General features: G+C 40.6%; 1 protein-coding gene across 5 annotated transcripts in view; it reads right to left on the bottom strand.

The window, feature by feature from the left end:
* kif21a (kinesin family member 21A) overlaps positions 1-21,032 on the bottom strand; it is an 81,750-nt gene that overhangs the window by 27,366 nt on the left and 33,352 nt on the right. For 4 of the 5 annotated variants that reach the window (XM_034205539.1, XM_034205541.1, XM_034205542.1 and 1 more), the window contains exons 7-19: positions 20,389-20,504; positions 19,200-19,395; positions 18,377-18,566; positions 17,169-17,235; positions 14,981-15,172; positions 12,006-12,093; positions 11,805-11,919; positions 9,526-9,714; positions 8,201-8,400; positions 5,703-5,810; positions 5,517-5,585; positions 4,247-4,389; positions 2,006-2,147 (exon numbers count right to left, since the gene is read on the bottom strand). In XM_034205539.1, coding sequence (XP_034061430.1) covers positions 2,006-2,147; positions 4,247-4,389; positions 5,517-5,585; positions 5,703-5,810; positions 8,201-8,400; positions 9,526-9,714; positions 11,805-11,919; positions 12,006-12,093; positions 14,981-15,172; positions 17,169-17,235; positions 18,377-18,566; positions 19,200-19,395; positions 20,389-20,504 — 1,815 coding nt within the window. Of the gene's footprint in view, positions 1-2,005; positions 2,148-4,246; positions 4,390-5,516; positions 5,586-5,702; positions 5,811-8,200; positions 8,401-9,525; positions 9,715-11,804; positions 11,920-12,005; positions 12,094-13,866; positions 13,939-14,980; positions 15,173-17,168; positions 17,236-18,376; positions 18,567-19,199; positions 19,396-20,388; positions 20,505-21,032 lie in introns of all 5 variants that reach the window. The other variant, XM_034205543.1, reaches the window with a different exon arrangement.

Below are 21,032 nucleotides of genomic sequence, written 5' to 3'. Positions count from 1 at the left end.
CCTTCCAAAAGCCTGAAAGAAAACATGTTATGGAATCAAACTAGCACAACATCTCAAAATTGACCAGTGCATGAAAAACGATGTTTTTGCCTGCCGTGTCTCGCCTTTAACAAACAATGTATGCGGCTCGTATCCCTGACAGCCGGGCCCGGCACCGCCTTTTTTTTTTTTTTTTTTTTAAGCGGCTCCCTCCCAATTCTTGGCAGCACCCCCTGAGCAAAATGACTTCCCGCGGCTATGCCTGTAATTGACCCTTTTACAGCCGACGTCATCAAAAAGTTGCGCGCGCATGTGGGCAACAGAAGTGGTGTTGTCTTCCAGCAGTTCTGAATGACAAAGACGAGGTAGCAACTGGTTAGCAAGCATTTACAAACTGTACCCAGCATCAACATGTCTGGTTGTTGCGTATACGGTTGTACGAATCGCTATTCCACCGGCGGACTAAAGTTGTATAGGATTCCGAGAGGACCACGACCATTTCAGAGCAACCGGCGGCGTCTGTGGCTGCAGGCGATTAAACGTGTGGACTGGAATGAGGACATAATCAAAAATGCTCGCGTCTGCAGCGCCCACTTTATATCAGGTAATGAGGTTATCTAGCCTACTCTTTGATTTTACAGGAAAGCCTTGTTTACATTAGTGATTGTCTGTATGATGTAGAATAATAATCAAATGCAGCTCAAGTTTGATAAGCTGGCGTTAGATTAGCCTAGTAGCTTGCTAGGCTAAACAAACGTGTTTGTGTTTTATTTTTGCAGGCGAGGCATCATTGGACTCTAGTAGTCCTGATTTTGTGCCATCTGTGTTCATGTACACAAAACAAAGCCAGAACCCAAATGCAAAGATGGACAGGTAAGATTAGAGTTGCCCTCCTCTCAGTCGTTTTTTGTTTTGTTTTCCTCTCTTGCATAAGCTTTGGTGCCTACAGCTGCTGTTTTGAGATATGGATTAGTTTAACTATACATTTCTGCTGTTACTGTAGGTACCATAGGAAAAGGAGGAGAGCTGACACTGCAGCAAATCAACGTGTTACTTCTGAAACTCCAGAACAAGAATGCAGCATGGATCCAGAACAAGAATGCAGCATGGATCATTGTCCTGGTATGAATATATTTATGAATATATCATCTTACAATTAACTGATTGATTGTCAGGGTTCCCACCCTCACTGAAAGAGTCAGTGTGCTCCTAGTGTGTGTGTGCTCCTGCCAGGCCCACTGCTCCAATTGCTATGTATGTCTGTGTGTGACGTGTACACTGGCCCCCGCCATACAGGTGCAATTCGCTGTGAGGACGTAGTTTTCTCGTTGGTTGATTATAACCCAAGCCTCATACATCGTTGTCTTGTGTCCTTGTCTTTGACTAGGGAGAATTTCTGATCTCAAAATACAAAACTCTGAGTCTATGTCATGGTATTTGACGTTCTGTACATGACCACAGACAACGTATTCGTAAGCATCCAGTGACTTATAGGCTCGTAATTTCTCTCTGGTGTACACGCTCGGTTTCTCAATTAAATAGGTATATATATCTGGCCATATTCGGCCACTTGCTAACGTCTTCAACCCACTCATCAATAGAACACGGATCTGGAAGTCGGACACCATTTGTCAAAGTCAACTTGTTAAGGTAACATTCACGATCTTTAGTTGATAATCCCCTTGCGTAGCTTGACAAGCTGTTTATCTCTGCCATCCTTCTGTTGCCACCATGCGCGCGCATACGTTCTACGTCATCATTGTGTACAAACACAAAAAGGGTCTATTGAACAAATGGAGAACTTTGGCAACGCCCTCTAGCAATTTGGCAACACCCCCAGCCACTGGGATCCGCTGGGTTTTTGACTGGGACACACCCATGTGAGTCCTATCTGGAGTGCTACATCTGTACCTTCATAGATATAGGTGACACAATTCAACTCATCATCCTATTTTAACACTGTAATATAACGCTATATCTAAAGAGATCAATAATATATGATAGATCCAGACATTTTAAAATATACCTTGAGGAGGCGGTTCATCTCGGCCTCCATGTTGGAGATGGTCATCCTCTGCATGATGACGTCAGTGATCCTCCGCTCCAGAGACTGCCACTTGTTGCGAGCGATCCTGGTGGATAAGATCCCTGAGCGCCGGTAGGAAGTCCTGCACACACAGCAGCATGGATTTAACACGTTTAAGCAAATCAATCATGTAAATGATCTGATTCAAACGTTTCAGTTGCAGCGTCCTGATGATGAATTATATCTTATAATCAGGGGTGCACATAACTTTTTTGCCCTGGTTCTCAAAGGAGCACCTGGAGATGTTGCTTGGTGCTCATCCTTAAAATGAAATAAACCGTAACTTTTGAGAGAGTCTTTATTTGCCAGACACACGGCACTGAACACACATGCAGAGGTGAACACAGAACACACATGCAGAGGTGAACACAAGACAACATTAGCACGACCAGTAATCCTACAAGCTGTCATCACTCCTCCTGACTGTTCTCCTCACTGTCTTCCTCTCTGTCAGACATGGTAGCTGATGATGTAGGCCTACTTCTTTCTCTCTGGTTGAGTCTGCGATTAGATGCTTGCATCCACAAGTCAACAGCTGGGTTTGGGTCGAAAGTCTCTGTTGTCATCTTAGACAAGTGGATGTAATCAAATAAGTATGTGAACATCACCAATAACCTACCATAGCCAATAACAAATGGATGTAATTTATTTTATTTGTGTTGTTCATTCATATCTTATTTTACCTTAACATTTATTTATGCATTTTTTTTTATCTCTCCAGTTTTAAAGGATATTTTTGGTTACTGTCCTATAGTATACATTGGAATGATTTCAAACCTGTTTATCCCAATAATTATAAAGGAGTGCCTTGGAAATATGTGTTTACATAAATTGTGACCAAACCGTTTGAACTTAGACTAAGAGTAATTTACCTCACTGAGCTGTAGTTAACTTATCAGCCTCTCAGTCTGACTGGAGAGGACTCTCCCTCTACATTATTGTAGAAACATCTTCTTCTTAAATCCGTTAGAGCAGCTAGCACCAGATTCTAATAACAGCGCCGGTGCACCCTCCCTCTCTCCCTCACTCGCATTTTGGCTGTGAGCTGCGGGTGCCAGATAAGCCATGCAACATTCCCTATTTTCATCACTTACAGCGCCCATCGTACAGGGCAAATGAAACGTGTAACCGGGGTGAAAAGGGTGTTACATTTACTTAATTATGAATATTGTTACATCAAGGCCGAAAATTAGGATGAGCCCCAACGGTCAAAAAAATGTTTTTCCCTCCCAGAGCTGCCAGCGCAGTGCCTCCACAGATCTGGCGCCCTAGGCGAACATCTATTACGCCAGTGCTACGGGCCGACCCTGAGTTCATATGTAACTCGCAAATATCTTTCTCTCTTCTCTCTCCTCTCTTCTCTCTCTCCCTCTTCTCCCTCTCCCTCTCAATGTTGGTGCGCAAATGCGCCTTTTTTCAAATGACCCGGTGCTCTTTTTTTAGCGGAGGTGCGCATGCGCACCTGCGCACCAGTTATGTGCAGCCCTACTTATAATCCAACATATTAATGGCAAGAAAATCATCTTTAAAGTACGTTTTCCTCGCCTAAGACACAGCAATTAATGTTGTACCCTCTTTAGGGGGACATGAAAATGAGGCCTGTATTAAACACCATGAGTTCAGTTCCTTTGAGTCCTATTGCACTAATACTAACTAAGTAAAATACTTATAGAACAGCACAATGGGCTTTCAAGTTATATAACATAAGTGAGATTAAAAGAGCACATTTTTTATCTTTTCAAAAAGGAGATAATTACAGCAAAGACTTCATGGCAGATATATTCTTTCTGTGCTTCAATAAGGATATGTCATTACTTGATTATATCATATTTAAAACTCAATAATTACAATGCTTGTTGTATTATAACCATTCATTGGACATGTTGGAAAGAGAAAACCATTATACCAAAGCAAATTCCCTGATTTGGTATTCAAACTGATTCTGATTCTAATGGAAATGTAATATGGTTTTTGCATTGCGATTATTTAAATTATGTTAAAACAAATCCAAAAACGGATTCTAGGGAATGTTACTTTTGAGGATTTCATATCCCAGTGATGGCGCAGGTGTTGAGTGTCTTGCTTGCATAATACAGGGAGAAAACCTGGCCTTTTTTGGCTCCACAAAAACAAACTATATTTAGTCTCCCCCCTTTTTTTCGGTTTCGCTCTCAGACTCACCGCGTGCCGTTGGGAGCAGCGTTGCCGGAGGAGTACAGGCGTCCAGATGGAGGTCTGTAGCTGGAGTCCTGCACCGGGTCAGACAGGAACTTCCTCACCACCTTCCCTGAGGTGGGCCGGGCCTGCCTCCTCAGAGCCGTCACCTGACACACACACACACACACACACACACACACACACACACACACACACACACACACACACACACACACACACACACACACACACACACACACACACACACACACACACACACACACACACACACACACACACACACACACACACACACACACACACACACACACCACACACACACACACACACACACACACACACACACACACACACACACACACACACACACACACACACTGAATCACAAGAATCTCTACATACACAACGTAGAACAGGGTTTCTCAAATAGCTAGGGATTTTAGAAGTTAGTAAAGTTTAAAGGAAATAAATGTTATTTAATATTAAATATTCTTATTTTGTCAATACAATTTGGAGCTAGCCGAAACATTGAAGTGCAGAAAATGCAATTCAATTCAGTATTTTCGTTTCCCAGTGTGTCTGGGAAGCTAATTTTGATATTTAATGACAGATTAAATGACATGAGGTTACATGTATTTGCATTAAACTGGTGATTTAATCCAAAGCCATTTACAATAAGTGCAATAAACCATCAGCGGGTAAACTAGCTTTAACTTGCCAAACATTTTACTACAACTTTATTTTCATTTAAAATCTTTAGAGGAAAACTGTCATTTGTCAACAGAAATAAGTGATACATAAGCCCAATGCTGTTTTAGTGTTATGGTAAGATTAACACTTTTTGACATGAATTTTGTGATATATTCAAAAAAGATATTTATTTTTAGTAACAAGTAAGTAAGTAAAGTTTATTTATAAAGCGCTTTTCACAGGCTGATGATCAATGAACCCACATGTTAAGAAGTCATAAAAGCACCAGAGCATAATTTAAGACACAATAAAACAAAACTTACAAACGAAATTTAAAACAAACAAAAATAAAAACATAGTATTAAATGGAATAAGATCAAGCACACCGGTTACCCAAACGCCTGACCAAACAAGAATGCCTTTAAAATAGTAACACGGCTTGATTGATGGTGCAGCTGTGTATTGCACCTCTTTATTTGTTATGTAAAATGCTTTGCACTTGTCATGAGACCTTGGTCTTAAAAAATATGTAAAATGTGGAACATTATCAAAAAAGGTTTGAGGAACACTGATGGTTGCTCACCTCCTCAGTCTTCCTCCTCAGGATCAGCTCCTGCTGCCTCTTCTGAGCCTCCAGCAACTTCAGCTGGTGCTGTAACACATCAGTGTTCAACAGGTTAGGTGAGGAGATCACAACGTGTGGCTCAGATTCATTAAGATGCAATTAAAGCAGACTGATATGTAGAGGGAACCCCCGACGGTCGCTAACCTCCTGCTTGCGCTGGTCTTTCTTTAGCGTGGCGATTTCTCGGTTTCTGCGAGACTCGTTCATCCTGTTCTTCTCCTGCTGCTCCTTCATCTGCTTCATGAGACGCACCTGCAACAAATGGGAGAAATATTCATATTATATAATACGCAAATATCTTGAAAGTGCCTCCATATTCAGATGAAAGTTCTTGTTGCAGCCAATTTGATGTATTTTAATATTTTGTATATGAAGGTGCTGTGGTACGACTGAATTGACCTGGGCATAGGCGGGGACTCAGCCAATTTCAGGGTACAGCCTACTATTTGGGGAGGACACAGGGGCACAGCATGAGGGATTGGGAATCACCAGAGGGAAGCCACACAGTTTTTCAACCGTGCGTGTTTTCGCTTATTTTCTGTTTGTTTTGAGTTAATTTCGGTATATTTCTTTATCACAGTTAGTTGTTTAGTTATCAGTTAAACACCCGGCTCTTGTTTTGCTGTCATCATCCTGCAATCCAGATAAACATCTTAAATGCACTCAAAGAGAAGACCTGATTTGCTGTCAACACCACGCGTCTGGAAAAGCTTCACACCATATCCCTCACTGGCAAATATTAGTTGTTCGGTTGCCTTTACAGTTCTCATAAGATTTGTAAAATCATTTGGAGCCTTTCTTAAATCCTACCTCTTGACTTTGTCCTTGTTTGACTACAAGTGTGGCCTACTTTCATTACTTTAGGTCATTTCAAATGTAGTTTAGGTCGTTGTTTGAGACGGTGAAGTGGAGATGTACAGGAAAGATAGTTGAGTCACATGGCAGAAAATAAACTTCAGTGAAACATTTCTGATGCATCCCTAAGTTGATAAACAATATGGCAACCTTTATTTTATTCCTATTAGGAGACAGTACTTTCAAGCACACTAAACGAAGGCAACATACTATCAAAACAATCAGAGACCTCAGATCTCCACCAGAGTATTATCACCATAGGCAAGGCAAGTTTATTTATATAGCCAGGGGTGCACATAACTTTTTTGCCCTGGTTCTCAAAGGAGCACCTGGAGATGTTGCTTGGTGCTCATCCTTAAAATGAAATAAACCGTAACTTTTGAGGGGGTCTTGACTTGATTTGCCAGACACACGGCACTAAACACACATGCAGAGGTGAACACAGAACACACATGCAGAGGTGAACACAGAACACACATGCAGAGGCGAACACAAGACAACATTAGCACGACCAGTAATCCTACAAGCTGTCATCACTACCCTCCTGACTGTTCTCCTCACTGTCTTCCTCTCTGTCAGACATGGTAGCTGATGATGTAGGCCTACTTCTTTCTCTCTGGTTGAGTCTGCGATTAGCTGCTTGCATCCACAAGTCAACAGCTGGGTTTGGGTCGAAAGTCTCTGTTGTCATCTTAGACAAGTGGATGTAATCAAATAAGTATGTGAACATAACCAATAACCTACCATAGCCAATAACAAATTAATGTAATTTATTTTATTTGTGTTGTTCATTCATATCTTATTTTACCTTAACATTTATTTATGCATTTTTTTTTATCTCTCCAGTTTTAAAGGATATTTTTGGTTACTGTCCTATAGTATACATTGGAATGATTTCAAACCTGTTTATCCCAATAATTATAAAGGAGTGCCTTGGAAATATGTGTTTACATAAATTGTGACCAAACCGTTTGAACTTAGACTAAGAGTCCTTACCTCACTGAGCTGTAGCATCAGCCTCTCAGTCTGACTGGAGAGGACTCTCCCTCCACATTATTGTAGAAACATCTTCTTCTTAAATCCGTTAGAGCAGCTAGCACGGCACCAGATTCTAATGACAACAGCGCTGGTACCGGTGCACCCTCCCTCGCACTTTGTCTGTGAGCTGCGGGCGCCAGATAAGCCAACATCCCCCATTTTCATCACTTACAGCGCCCATCGTACAGGGCAAATGAAACGTGTAACCGGGGTGAAAAGGGTGTTACATTTACTTAATTGTGAATATTGTTACATCAAGGCCGAAAATTAGGATGAGCCCCAACGGTCAAAATGTTTTTTTTCCCTCCCAGAGCTGCCAGCGCAGCACCTCCCCAGATCTGGCGCCCTAGGCGAACATCTAGCCAGTGCTACGGGCCGGCCCTGAGTTCATATCATGGTTCATATGCAACTCGCAAATATCTTTCTTTCTCTCTCTCCTCTATTTTCTCTTTTCTCTTCTCTCTCTCTCTCTCTCTCTCCTCTATTTTCTCTTCTCCCTTCTCTCTCTCCCTCTCTCAATGTTGGTACGCAAATGCGCTTTGTTTCAAATGACCCGGTGCTCTTTTTTTGGCGGAGGTGCGCATGCGCACCAGTTATGTGCAGCCCTGTATATAGCCCCTTTCAACTCAGGCAATTCAAAGTGCTTTACAAAAATTGAACGACATTAAGAACATGGCATTTAGAAACAGTCATTAAAAAGCTAATCAAATAAGCTTTAAACCACACACTACTGTCTGATATAAGCCCACCTTGGTCTTCTTCATCTCGGCCACGTCCATCTGCAGCTTCTTCATCTGCTTCTCGTACTGCGACTGGTTCTTCAGCAGCCGGGCGTGCTCCTTCTGCGCCGACTGCAGCTTCTGCAGCTCCTTGTTCATCACGCTCAGCTTCTTCTCGTACTCCGTCTTGATCTTTCGAGACTTCTCGTCTGTGCCCGATTCCACTGTGTCTGAAAGTGAGCAACACAAAGATCGTAAAGAACTGGTCTTCCTTCAAATGACAATGCAGCAATGCTGTCAAAAATATACATTACACAACCATGTTCATTGGGAAGAGATGCTGACATTGCGTTGTTGATACAAACATGTGTCCTGTAATCATTTGAAACAGAAACCTAGACCTCCAGAAAATGTATCTTTTGTGATTTTTTTTTTTAATAAGACGAGCTGAAACTCCTCCACGCTCTGATCCATTAGTGCTGCTAAATATAAACTGTCATGTCTGTCTGCAGGCGGAGAGATCTCACTTCAAAGGATCCTCTGAACAACAAAGTCTCCTTCATTAGTACAGAAGAACATCTGCTATCAAACATAAGGCTAAGTTATACAATCTTTCAAATCAAAGCAGGACAAGCAAGAATGTAAATATCCTGTCATGCATTAGGATGTATTCATAATATCTGTCTATTACTGAAATAAACTCATCAAAAGGCACAGACATTATAAGCCAGACACACATTTTGTTGAGTGTTTTTATCCAAGCTGCCTGATCATGAGTGGGTTCAAGTATTTTTAGAGGATAAATCGACACTTTTCTTCCCACTGTGCAAAACATTAGTAAAAGTCTGCTCTGATTGGTTAGCTAGCTGGCTCTATTGTGATTGGTCAACCGCTTAGAGATGTCCCACCCCTTAGCCATCACGTACAATGTGTTGGAGCGCTAGCCAACAGAAGCACAAGTGTTACATAGTGATGTCATCATGTTACAGAAGTAAACAAAAGAGTCCAATGGAGAAAAACAGCAGAAGAGACGTGTGACAGGAAGCTAAATTGTTTGAGTATGAATGTACGTCTCGTTTGTTTTTATTTTTTGATGGCACCTTGAAACGAAAACCTAACCCTGCTCATCTCATTGTACCTGTATAATGACAATAAAGGATTATATTCTATACATGAACATTTCTCTCCCTGTGATACAGGACTCCCCCTCCTGGTCTTACTCATTTACACGCACAGAAACCCATATTACACCCTACAGGAAAGGGAAAAAACACCTGGAAGCATAATAGTGGTCTTTAAGTCAAAGTTAAAATGCTCTTCCTCTGAGTCAGGACCCCCCCTCCTCCTGGTCTTACTCATGTTCTGCAGCACCTTGTCCCTCTCCAGCTGCGTGTCTCTGATCTTGCACTGCAGCATCATGAGCTTCTGCTCGTACTGCTGCTTCAGAGTGTGAAGCCGCCGCTGGCTGTTCTCCAGCTCGTCGATCAGCTTCTGCTTGATGGCGATCTCACAGGTGATGTTGGCCAGGTCCGCCTGGAAGTTATCTGAGGTACACATCAAATCAGTTTAATTATATATACACAATGTACAACAATATCTGTTTTTTTTTTTTTATTACTGCCGATTCTATTTCTATGTAAATACTGTTATATTTTACTATATATTTTTAATATTTTCCTAGTTCTCTATCTGTGCTTTTAATTTTTGTTTTACTTTTATGTATGCACCACGACATCAAGTCAAATTCCTCGTCAACCATGGATGTATAATAAGAACTGGATACAGCGTGGGAGGCGGGGCCTCGTTCATTCCTGTGAGAGTTGCTCATTGGCGCATGAAGACAAAATGGCCCAACTTTTGAGAGAGCGAAACGTCACGAAAGTATTTATATAATCCGTTCTTATTGTGCATCCATGGGTAAAGGTAAAACTCATGTAGTACTGAACACGTCACATGAACGTGCCGGGCGGCGCGGTCCCGTGGGTTAGATGCGTGTTCATAATGCCGAGGAAAATAACTGTCAGAATAACGTTATTAGCACATTTTACAACATGAGGACCTAATGTTTTTAATAAGGGCTATACAAGTGTTCATACTGGGTAGTTTATTTAGTTAAAAAAAAATTATCCAACGATTTACAGACGTCTCTTTCCCGATGTTAGTCAATGGGAAAAAGTGTTTCCGGGCCCAGCGACTGATACGGAAGTTGCAGTACCGCGTTTGGCCACAACGAATATTTTCCTCAGAGTCCGGCGCACTTCCTGGGGGCTTGGTGTCAACCTACCTGGTGATAAACCTGTTTCTGATTCTGATATCGTTTTCTGTGTTAAATTAAGGTCCCCTTTGGAATGATTTTATCTCATAATAGTAGTATAGGCCTATGCTATAAATTAGGGATGCACGATATTGGTTTTTTGAAACCGATACCGATAACTTCCTGCTTCTCAAGACCGATACCGATAACCGATAATAATATAATATATATATATATATATATATATATATATTAAATGTACCTGTAGTTTTTGCACACCTGGTGGTAGTTTAGCAGCGCAGGCGTCTTCGTACGCTTTTAACACACCATCGTAGCGATGGCGATGTTTCAGGTGACTAATCAGGTTGGAAGTATTATAGCTCGTTGCCTTTTTCCCTCCTCGTGGAACTTCTGCATTGCATTTGTTAATACAAATAGCAAGCGAACTATCTAACTCTGAAACTTTGAAATAGTCCCATACTACCGGCGACATGTTTGTTTACTGTCCTGGCTTCACGGCCGCACACCATTTACGTCACAGCCAGGCATGAGTTAGGGAGCGCTGGATTTGTGAGAAACTCCCCTCTTCCTAAACCACAGTACTGGCAAAACGGGAGCCGAGTGAAAAACAAGCGCCCCTCATCCCAATCCACCCACACCGCAGTATTTTTTTCACCCAAAAAATATATTGTATATTATCGGGGCTATTAATACTGTTATCGGGTTTATCGGGATGACGTCATAATTCCTAATATCGGACCGATAATTATCGTGCTATAAATTGATGGTTGTGTTTCTGCAAAATGCTGTCTGTATGTGTAAACAGTATTTATTTGTTTGAATATGTTAACATTTTTATCGTTTAACACAGTGGATACAAATAGTATTTACAAACGTACACATAATCAATATATAAAATAAAAATAACAATTATTGTTTTGTTTTTGGAAGTTTCAAGATGTTTTTTACATTACATGACGATTTGGAACTACTTTACCTTACTTAAAATAATCTTTTGTCCCTTAAGATTTTCATTGACAACAACCTATAGGCTGTATCTGTGGTGCATATGAAAATAAAGCACTTGAATCTTGAATTATAGTACATGTTACAGTATAAATGTTACAAAAAGACAACCTAGCACTAAAATAAATGCAACATCCAAAGGAATCGCTCCTAATCTGGCATTTAGCAGTGTTCATTAATACATATTGGGTGAATTAAAACAACTGATCAGCTCTAAATGCATCTGAGAAAGTCACTAAAACATTCTGTATGTGCTGCTGGTTGAAGATGGAAGTGTTTAGTCAGATGTGAGTAAACAGCCCCCCCTGGTGGAGAAGCAGCACCTTTTAAAGTAAAGTGAGAGACTGATCGTACCTTTTTCATCCGATTCAGAGTCAGAATCATCGGAGCTCTCCTCCACCTCCATCTCCTCTTCATCCTCCTCCTCTTCCTCGTCTCCTTCCTCGTGGTCGCTGCCTTCCTGGCCCTCCTGAACAATAACATGTTTCATATCTGAAGGCTCTCACTTTTAATGTACTGCAATGTAAAGATGAAAAAATAGGAAGTCATTCATACAATTTCTGCTTCCTCGTGGCCTCGCTCCGTCATCTCCTTCTCGGTTCCTTTCTCCTGCTCGTTGTCAGGAACTTCCTCCTTGTTGGCGCTGAAAGAGTCAGATAGAAATGAAAATCAGAAACTTTATTGATCGACTGATCAGAACACAAACAGGTGTTGTGACACATTTTCCAAATCATTTGTCGTTTTTTTAGTCGGCGCGGCAGATGTTTAGCAAACAACTCATAGAAACACTGTCTTTCCAGCAAACCAACTGTTTTCACCATTTTGTAGCAATAAAGCTACTACATATTCACGACTCCATTTGCTATGATATATTTGAGGAGGAAATGCCTTGTAAACAATAAACAGAGATTAGACTTGTTGAGCTTGTTTGTGGAAAAGACAGTGTATATGTCTTAACAAAGGAAGGAGGCAGCATACGCTAAAAAGCATGAAGGGAAAAATCAAAAAAGTGATTAAACTCAGGTCTGTTGGATAAAACATGTATCCAAACCGAGAGGGTTAGGGATGTTTAAGTGGTGTTTCACACAAACTGCTGGATAAGACATTGCCACAGGAGAGCAGAGACAGGTAGGTATAATGTCATGTTTAATCGTTTTTATACATTTAAATCTAATAACAGTCTGTAGTAAAAATAAATCCTGTGAGCTCAATCTGACAAATTCCAAATTAAAATCTGAAAAAAAAGATCAAATGAAGAAATATTTGGAGCACCTTGACACCCAAGACCTCTGCCATAATGATCGCTTGTCTAACTACATATCATTTTTATCTGTATCTAATGCATTCTTTATTATTGTAATAATTATATTTCAGGGACTTTTGTAGAAAAAAAACCTACTTTTCGTTCTTCTTCATGATTGGGGTTTGATTAGTTTATTTAAAAAGTCACATTAATAAACATTTCTGTAAATGTGCCAGAGTTACATCTGTTGTCCCTATTGGCTAGACTAGAATATTTATCAGGTATTATGTATAGCAAATAGGGCTGTACCCGAATATTCGTTCGTTGGAGTACTATTCGGGTTTCAATTTCGTTATTCGGAAACTCGTTTTGTTTGTTTTTTCGTTTTTTATCAGTTTAATTTTTTTTTGGAATTTATTGAAATCTCCGTAAGGGCTTGTGCCTCTTCGGGGGGTGCTAACACTTAACCATAAAACCATAGCATAAAACGTTATCGTTTACTTTCTCCGTCTTTATATGTAGATATTACTTTTCTCTGTTAATCTCCGTCACGTTGTTTCCATAGCAACAACAACTTCCTGTCAATTGCGCTACCTCTCCTTCAAAATAAAAGCATGTCCATAAATAGGAAGCCAAGCCAAATTACACTTAAGACATATACAACTGCAACGAAAGTAACAAACACAATGCGATATCCTTTTCAATTTCAAAGAACACAAATTGGGTTACATTAACAAATAACTATAAAACAACAATACTGTAGAATAGCAAAATGAATGCCGTGAATAAACCGAAATACACGTGTTGAAGCGGTTCGCTGCTGATTACTACCGAATATCCGGAGCCCGAAAAATGGTATTCGGGACAGCCCTAATATCAAATGATTATTATTACGTCATAGAGTCAAACAGTCAGTTAAAGTCAAGGTAGTTCAAATATATAAACATGAAGGGTCAATGAATAAGCTGCAGAACTCACAAATCTAAAGAGAAATACAGGTTTTTAACGTGGTATAACAAGTGTTTGATGGAGGGGAAGTGCTTCTATGGTAGCGGGTTTCACTCCAGGTGGGGGAATACCTGTGCAAAAAAAAAAAGTTAAATAAAGAGCTGAATTAGGGGAAGGGAAGCGGAGGATGGGAATGGCAACAGGAGGGTGGGAGCTCAGACAAACCTGACGTCATCCCCCTCTTCCACCACCTCCTCCCTTTCCTCCCTGTCTCTGTCCTCCAGCAGCTGCTGCAGCCTTCGGGGGGGGGGGGGAGGGGGAGAGATGAACGAAGGAAGGAAGAGCGGAGGGGAGACTGATCAAAATCCAACTTTTATCCCCTTCAGATGCCCCAAAGTGCATTGTTTCTATAGGTTCATCTTCACGCAGAAAAGTCTACCCGTCATACTTGTGTCTGCATCGAGGATAAAGGCCTGTTTTTCTGCATTGGCCAAACGAATATAAAAACACGTTTTTTCTAGATGTTTTCTCCAGTCAGGGTGAAAATAAAAGGATAACTTGCAATCAGACAAATGAGTTGGAAAATATCGGCATGATGGATACGGAGAAAAATCCCAAATAGTGCGTCACAGGTAAAAAAGAAAATCTGTCGAAACTCAAATGTATGCTACATACATTAAATGTGAATTGTAGTAATGGTGTGCGGACTGTAAATTAAGTCAAACTGCACATACATTATTAAAGCTAATAGCTAAATGCTCTGTGATGTAAAGATGTCATTAAAGGTGGGGTAGGTAATTCACTTCAGAAACACTTGTTATATTCCATGGAATGCTCTTAACATCCCGATAGCAATGAATACATTAAATGCTTTGACAATACATGTAATCTGTGGAAGCCGTGGCGCTGTAAAAAGCACGACCAATCATCTGAGCCGGCCCGGCTAAAGTAACTGGATGGCCTACCTGCCTGTCAGCCTTCCATCTGTGCACAAACTTATCTCGTGCCCTCATTGGTCATGTGGGCGTTCGTGTGTGTTGGAGGAGGGGCTCTGTGAGGAAGTCTGAAGGAAGGGGCAGATTTTCTTCGGCGGCGTACTTTCATATTCTAGCGCACTCGAGCTGGTTTCTCCGTTCCTTTAAATATGCACATTCAAATGCACTTTTTTTTTTACTTCTGCCATATTTTGTATTAAAATCCATTAAAAGTCAAACCTATTTTTGTGTAAAGATGTTATTCATGTGCCTTCCAAAAACGTAATCTGATGTATGAGCACCTGCACCCACACCTCCAGTCAAAGCATTCGATGCTGGATCTAATTTCTGTGTCAGAACTTTACCTTTTCTTTTTCTTCTTCTCTCGTTTCTTCAGTTTCTCCAGGTCCTTCTTGGCCAGTTCAATGATGTCCGAGGTCTCCTTCTCCGGGGCCAGCAGCGAGGGCCCTCCTCCGTACAGAGACTGGCGGTTAGAGGCTCGGGATAGATTCTTCCTCAAGTACTCGTTCACCGACTCGCTCTCCAGGAGTTTGGCTCTGAAGGAGGATATCAAACAGGGAGAACATAACGATGAACAAGGGCAGAATATATACCAGGTTTCGTCATTCTTTGCTGCTTTCTAGCCCCACATCTTAGAGAAGCAACCACAAAGCATATTTGAAATGACTCCGACTGTTTCTCTCCTCTTGTCTCGTCTCTGTGTGTTTGAATCTATCGTGCTGACTCACTCACTGCACCGATTTGATTGGCTGAGTAGCATCACCTCCTTAAAACATTAAACAATAACTTTTAAAAACCTCTTTTTTTTTAACATTTTCAACATCGTGGATAAATCCTTATATGCTCCCGGCAACACACTGAATGTCAACTTTGCCTCCTTCTTACACTCAGCCCTACTTTAGTGGGAACAATGAGTCTGGGTCTTTGATGCGCACAGGCGGATGATGCGGGGATGCAATGTAGACAGGAATACACGCAGGTCATCCTCTGGCTGCAGCCTTGACCCGCACTTAGGGATGCATACCGGTATCCGGTATTACCGAAATACCGGTTACTGGTGGCTACGGTATACCGTACCGAAATCAGATCCGGTTTCGATACTTTAAAAAAAAAAAAAAATCTTTTAAATTAATTTTAAAAGTGAGTCCGTGGCCCGTGATGGCGGGTGTTATTAATGAGATTGCATAATCGTTTTTCTTCATATTTTATGTATTTTTCATTGTTTGTTCAATACTAGAAATGTAAAAGTCCCACAAATGAACTGTGATGGGATTTGTTTTCTCTCACCAGTGAAGGCAAATGTTGATTTTAAAGATGAGATTTGTTTGTTTGTGCAATGCCGAGATCTCATGACCTTTATGTATTTGTTCTCTAGTCGAATCTCAGGTTTAACATGAATTATAACGGTGTCTGTTTGCATTGACAAGATGTGCTATTCACGCGGCACACCTGATGGCGGGTGTTATAAAAGATATTCCATAATCGGTTTTCTTCATATTCTTTATGTATTTTCATTGTTTGTTCAGTACTAAAAAGGTCCAAGAAGTCCCACAATTGAATTTAATATTCATTTGACATGTTAACTATATCGTAAAGCGCTTCATGGGAGTAATTGTGGGATGATACATTTTCAAAGTATCACGATATGTATCGGTTGAGTATCGGTATCGTTCAGTGGTATCGGTATCGTAAAAAAGTCAACGATATGCATCCCTACCCGCACTTGCTTTTGATCAAAGTCAATGTGGAAAACCCGCACTCACACAGGTAGGTGGAGGTGAAGGGAATGAGCACTTTCACAGCCTTTTTGGCGAGGTGGGGGAACTCGCTCTCCACAGACAGCCAAAAGTGACACACGTTTCCTGCCAGACGCTGTCTCCTCTCTCCCTTTAGGTAACTTCACTACAAATCCATCCATGTTGCCGCTCGCATTAAGTTAGCTGAAGTTAACTAGTGTAGAGCCGATGAATGGGAGTCGGAGGCGGCGTGTTTAGTATGGAACTCCACACTTTATTAGGTTTACAGAGGAAATAATAACTTGCTACTGTCAAGCTAGAATGATATCAACAACAAGGTACACTCTCTAACAGGTCCGTGGTGCAACACACACTATACACCACAGTGAATTATGTCCCATAATGTTCCACCACACAAGCTAGTTTTAACTGTTTCTCGTTATTTTTTTCTCACGCTGCGCCTCCCCTGAAGCTCTCTGGCGCCCCCCCCCCCCCACTGCTTCTTCATCTGGGTTTTTAAGTGCCACAACAATGGACACTAATGTCTGACAATACAATGCAAAACACTAATAAAAGAGCTTATTGCATTCAAAACAATAATTTAAGAGAAAAGAAGGGAGAGCCATTTCCTGTGAAAAAGTAGGAGGGTTAAAACATTAAGAACAATAGTTTTGGTGTACAAACTAACTAAAACCCCAAGTATTGGTTATTAAAATATCACGTTTCTGCCATATGGAATCAGTATGATAGAAGTGAGGCACATGTAGCATTTACATAATGAGGAAGAGTTGTCTACCTGAGGTCTTCAATCTCTTTGATGTAACCCTGAATCATGGTTCCAATTTCTTCAGTTGCGCCTTCACCTGGAAGAGAGTCAGGCCATTTTACAGGAGACACAGGAGGATAACAAGGCTTTTCGAACATAACTAAATAGCAACATCCCTTTAAGGTCCCCTATTATACTGTTTTTCATCAATGTATCACAGGTCTCATATACAGAGCCTGTCTCTGATTGACTGAAACACCAAACAGATCATTGCAGCATTACCCATAATCCCCTCTGTTTCAGCCCTGTTTCCAAAATGCTGATTCTCTGTCTGTGACTTTAGATGAAAATAAGGAGCCCCTCCCCACGCCCCTCTGAGAGAGATTTGGTTACAAAGAACTCAATGGTGCTCTAGGAGGAGATTCAGGTGATAAGGTGGGGGGGGGGGGGGGGTTACCTTGGTTGCTGATTGGCTAATGGTTACACAAGACAACACATCGTTATGACATCATAAAGTGGCCAAAATCTGATCAGCTCATTTTCAGACAGGTTTTTATAGAAATGGATCAAAAAGAGAGAGAATCTTTGTTCCTGAAACTTTCAGAGTCTCTTTCCACAGAGGGGACACATGGTGATGTAGAAGAGACATGAAGAAGAGGGGACACATGTTGATATAGAAGAGACATGAAGAAGAGGGGACACATGTTGATGTAGAAGAGACATGAAGAAGAGGGGACACATGTTGATGTAGAAGAGACATGAAGAAGAGGGGACACATGTTGATGTAGAAGAGACATGAAGAAGAGGGGACACATGTTGATGTAGAAGAGACATGAAGAAGAGGAGACACATGTTGATGTAGAAGAGACATGAAGAAGAGGGGACACATGTTGATGTATAAGAGACATGAAGAAGAGGGGACACATGTTGATGTAGAAGAGACATGGAGAAGAGGGGACACATGTTGATGAAGAAGAGGGGACACATGTTGATGTAGAAGAGACATGAAGAAGAGGGGACACATGTTGATGTAGAAGAGACGTGAAGAAGAGGGGACACATGTTGATGTAGAAGAGACATGAAGAAGAGGGAACACATGTTGATGTAGAAGAGACATGAAGAAGAGGGAACACATGTTGAAGTAGAAGAGACATGAAGAAGTGGATTTTGCACAATAGGTGACCTTTAACTCTTACAGAATGGACTTCACACCAAAGGTTTATATCAACGTATCGTACCTGCCCTGGCGATCACCTGGTTGGCCTGGTCGCTCAGCAGCTGGGTGAGCCTGGCTCTCTGGGCGTCGATGGTCTCCTGCATGGCCTTCACCCTCACCCGCAGGTTGCTGTTCTCCGTCTGCAGCATGGAGTTCTCGTGGAACATGTCGCTGAAGCTCTCCACGCCGTCCTCCCCCGTCAGACGCTTGCCCTGCACGGGGGGAGGAGTAACCACAGTTACAATCAATCATCGTTTTTATCATCAGTGCATTATGCATGGAACACATTTTGGACTCTTCATTGTCTCTTTTATCATAGGCAAGAAGAAATAGCCATGCCATGTTATTTGTTGATCAAGTTGTTCTCAGTAAGTCTATAAACCTTTGTTTACTGCTGCTTCTACAATATATATCTCTGCACCTTCTCTACTGCATATGTACTGTTCCAATATATATTTATTTTTGGTTTCAATTATCGCATTATAAAAATGTTTGTATGTATTTTTCTTGTTTTCCATTTCAAGTGTTTTGTGTGTTTGTTTTGTATGTTAACCTTTGTTTTACCTTATTTTGTTGTTGTGTTTTTGTAAAAGTGTATTGTTTTGAGGTCTCTCCTGCTTTATTTTATTTTCTATTTTACTATATTTTTTCGCAATGTTATTATAGTGTTCTTAAAATAATTCTCTATCTGTGTTTTTACATTTTAGCTTTATTTGTATGTATGCACCACGACACCAAGTCAAGTTCCTCGTATGTGTCAGTAAACCTGATTCTGATCTTAAACCCAATGAGACCACCTGATAAAGATGAACTAAATGATCTCCTGGTTCTCTCTCGCTCCTCACCGTCTTGTACTCCATGAGCTCGATCTGCAGCCGGGCGATCTCCGTCCTCAGAACGCTGATCTGCTGGCTGGCCTTGTCCTGGTTCAGCATTACTTTGTTCTTGATGTTCCTCGCTCTGTTGGCGTACTTCAGCGTGTTCAGCGTCTCCATGAAGTCCCGGTCCGACGGGCTGATGCAGGCGATCATCACCGTTTGGCTGGGATTAAAACACAGGCAGATATTTATTATATGTTTGGTTCAGCTGCAAAATTACAATGTTAATTGTATTAAATGCTTTCAATCTCAATCTTTCTTTATTTATATAGCACATTTAAAACAACCTCAGTTGACCAAAGGGCTGTACAGGAAATAAATCCAATATAAAATAACACAATGGGAGTAAAATAATAAAACAATAATTAAAAACACATACAAATGTAAAAATGTTATGTTCAACTAGAATTAAAAGCCAGTGCAAAGAGGTGAGTTTTTAGCTGAGGTTTAAAAAGTTCACTGGACTGAGCATCCGGATATGAGCTTTCATCGTTTGTTTTATGATCGATTTGGAGAAACAATTGGTTCAAACCGTGTAGAAGCCAGCAAAGAAAAGCTATTTAAATGTATGCACTTTATGTTTTCGTTCATAGCCCTTATGTGCCTTTTTATCTATTCTTATGTGTGCCTTTTATCTATTATAGTAATATTATATTTTATTATAATGTTATTTCTGCTGTGAAGCACTTAGGTAAAACCCTCTGTTTTTAATATGTGCTATATAAATAAAGTGGATTGGATTATGTATACTGTAGGTAGAGGATACTTAATGCTTTAATCCTGATTAAACTGTGGAAACTATTGTAGAAGTTTAAGTGAATAAATTGCATTTTTTAGTGCAGTTTTTCAACTATCCTAAAGTGTCTAAATATTGCTCAAATCCTCACCAATGTATATAAATGAGTTCAATAGTTTGCAAGTAGTGTTGTCAAATATTGCATATTAACAACATTGTTATCGTCAATCAACTTCTTAATATATGGAGAGTATAAAAACCTTTTAAACTTTGTAATAATCTTGTTATGTTCTTTTATACTGCAGTTGATAATCTGCAATGTATTCCTGTTTCCCTTCAATGATTGAAATGAATCTTTGATCTGCGGGTCCACAATGAAGATGGTACGTTCTAAAAAATGTGATTGAGTATTTCCCCGACCTGTTTCCTCCGAGCGAGTCCTGCAGCAGGCGGGTGAGCTTGGAGTCTCTGTAAGGCACGTGAGAGGAGCGCTTGCTTCGGTCGCCCAGAGCGCTGATTACATTCCCCAGAGCGAGCTGCAGGAATACAGAGGGGAGACATTTTTAAAGGTGATCCAACACTTCAATAAATAGATAGGGTTTATATCTGTTGCAGTTTATTCAACTCTCTAGGATCATTAACCAAATACGTTTGTTTGTAAATTCCTTTTCTGGTATATGTTGTTCTTTATTATTTGTTGTTTAAATGACCAATTTGACTTTCTCCATCTGGATCGCAGGTCTCAAAATACTATAGAAAGTTAAATTGGGTAAATCCTGCAGTAATGGGGACAAAAAACATCCTACAAATGAATTCAAATACTCAGAATGAGTCTGTCGTTCAAGACAAATAACAATTTATTCTTATTGAAAGAGCAGGTTAAATAGTAGAGATCATATTAAAAGGTTTTTCATCAAGTTAAATATACCACTTTTGGCTTTATATCAGGGTATATGCAGGAACCCTGAAGTCAAATGTAATTCCTTTTAAGACCTTTTTTAAGACCCTTTCCATACATGTTAAGACCTCATCTCCACTTGGAGTTTTAACCGGTTACCTTGGCG

Source organism: Gymnodraco acuticeps, unplaced genomic scaffold, assembly GCF_902827175.1.
Source record: "Gymnodraco acuticeps unplaced genomic scaffold, fGymAcu1.1, whole genome shotgun sequence".
Taxonomy (NCBI): Eukaryota; Metazoa; Chordata; class Actinopteri; order Perciformes; family Bathydraconidae; genus Gymnodraco; species Gymnodraco acuticeps.
Note: the sequence above shows the minus strand (reverse complement) of the source record. Positions and strands in the feature narration are given on the sequence as shown.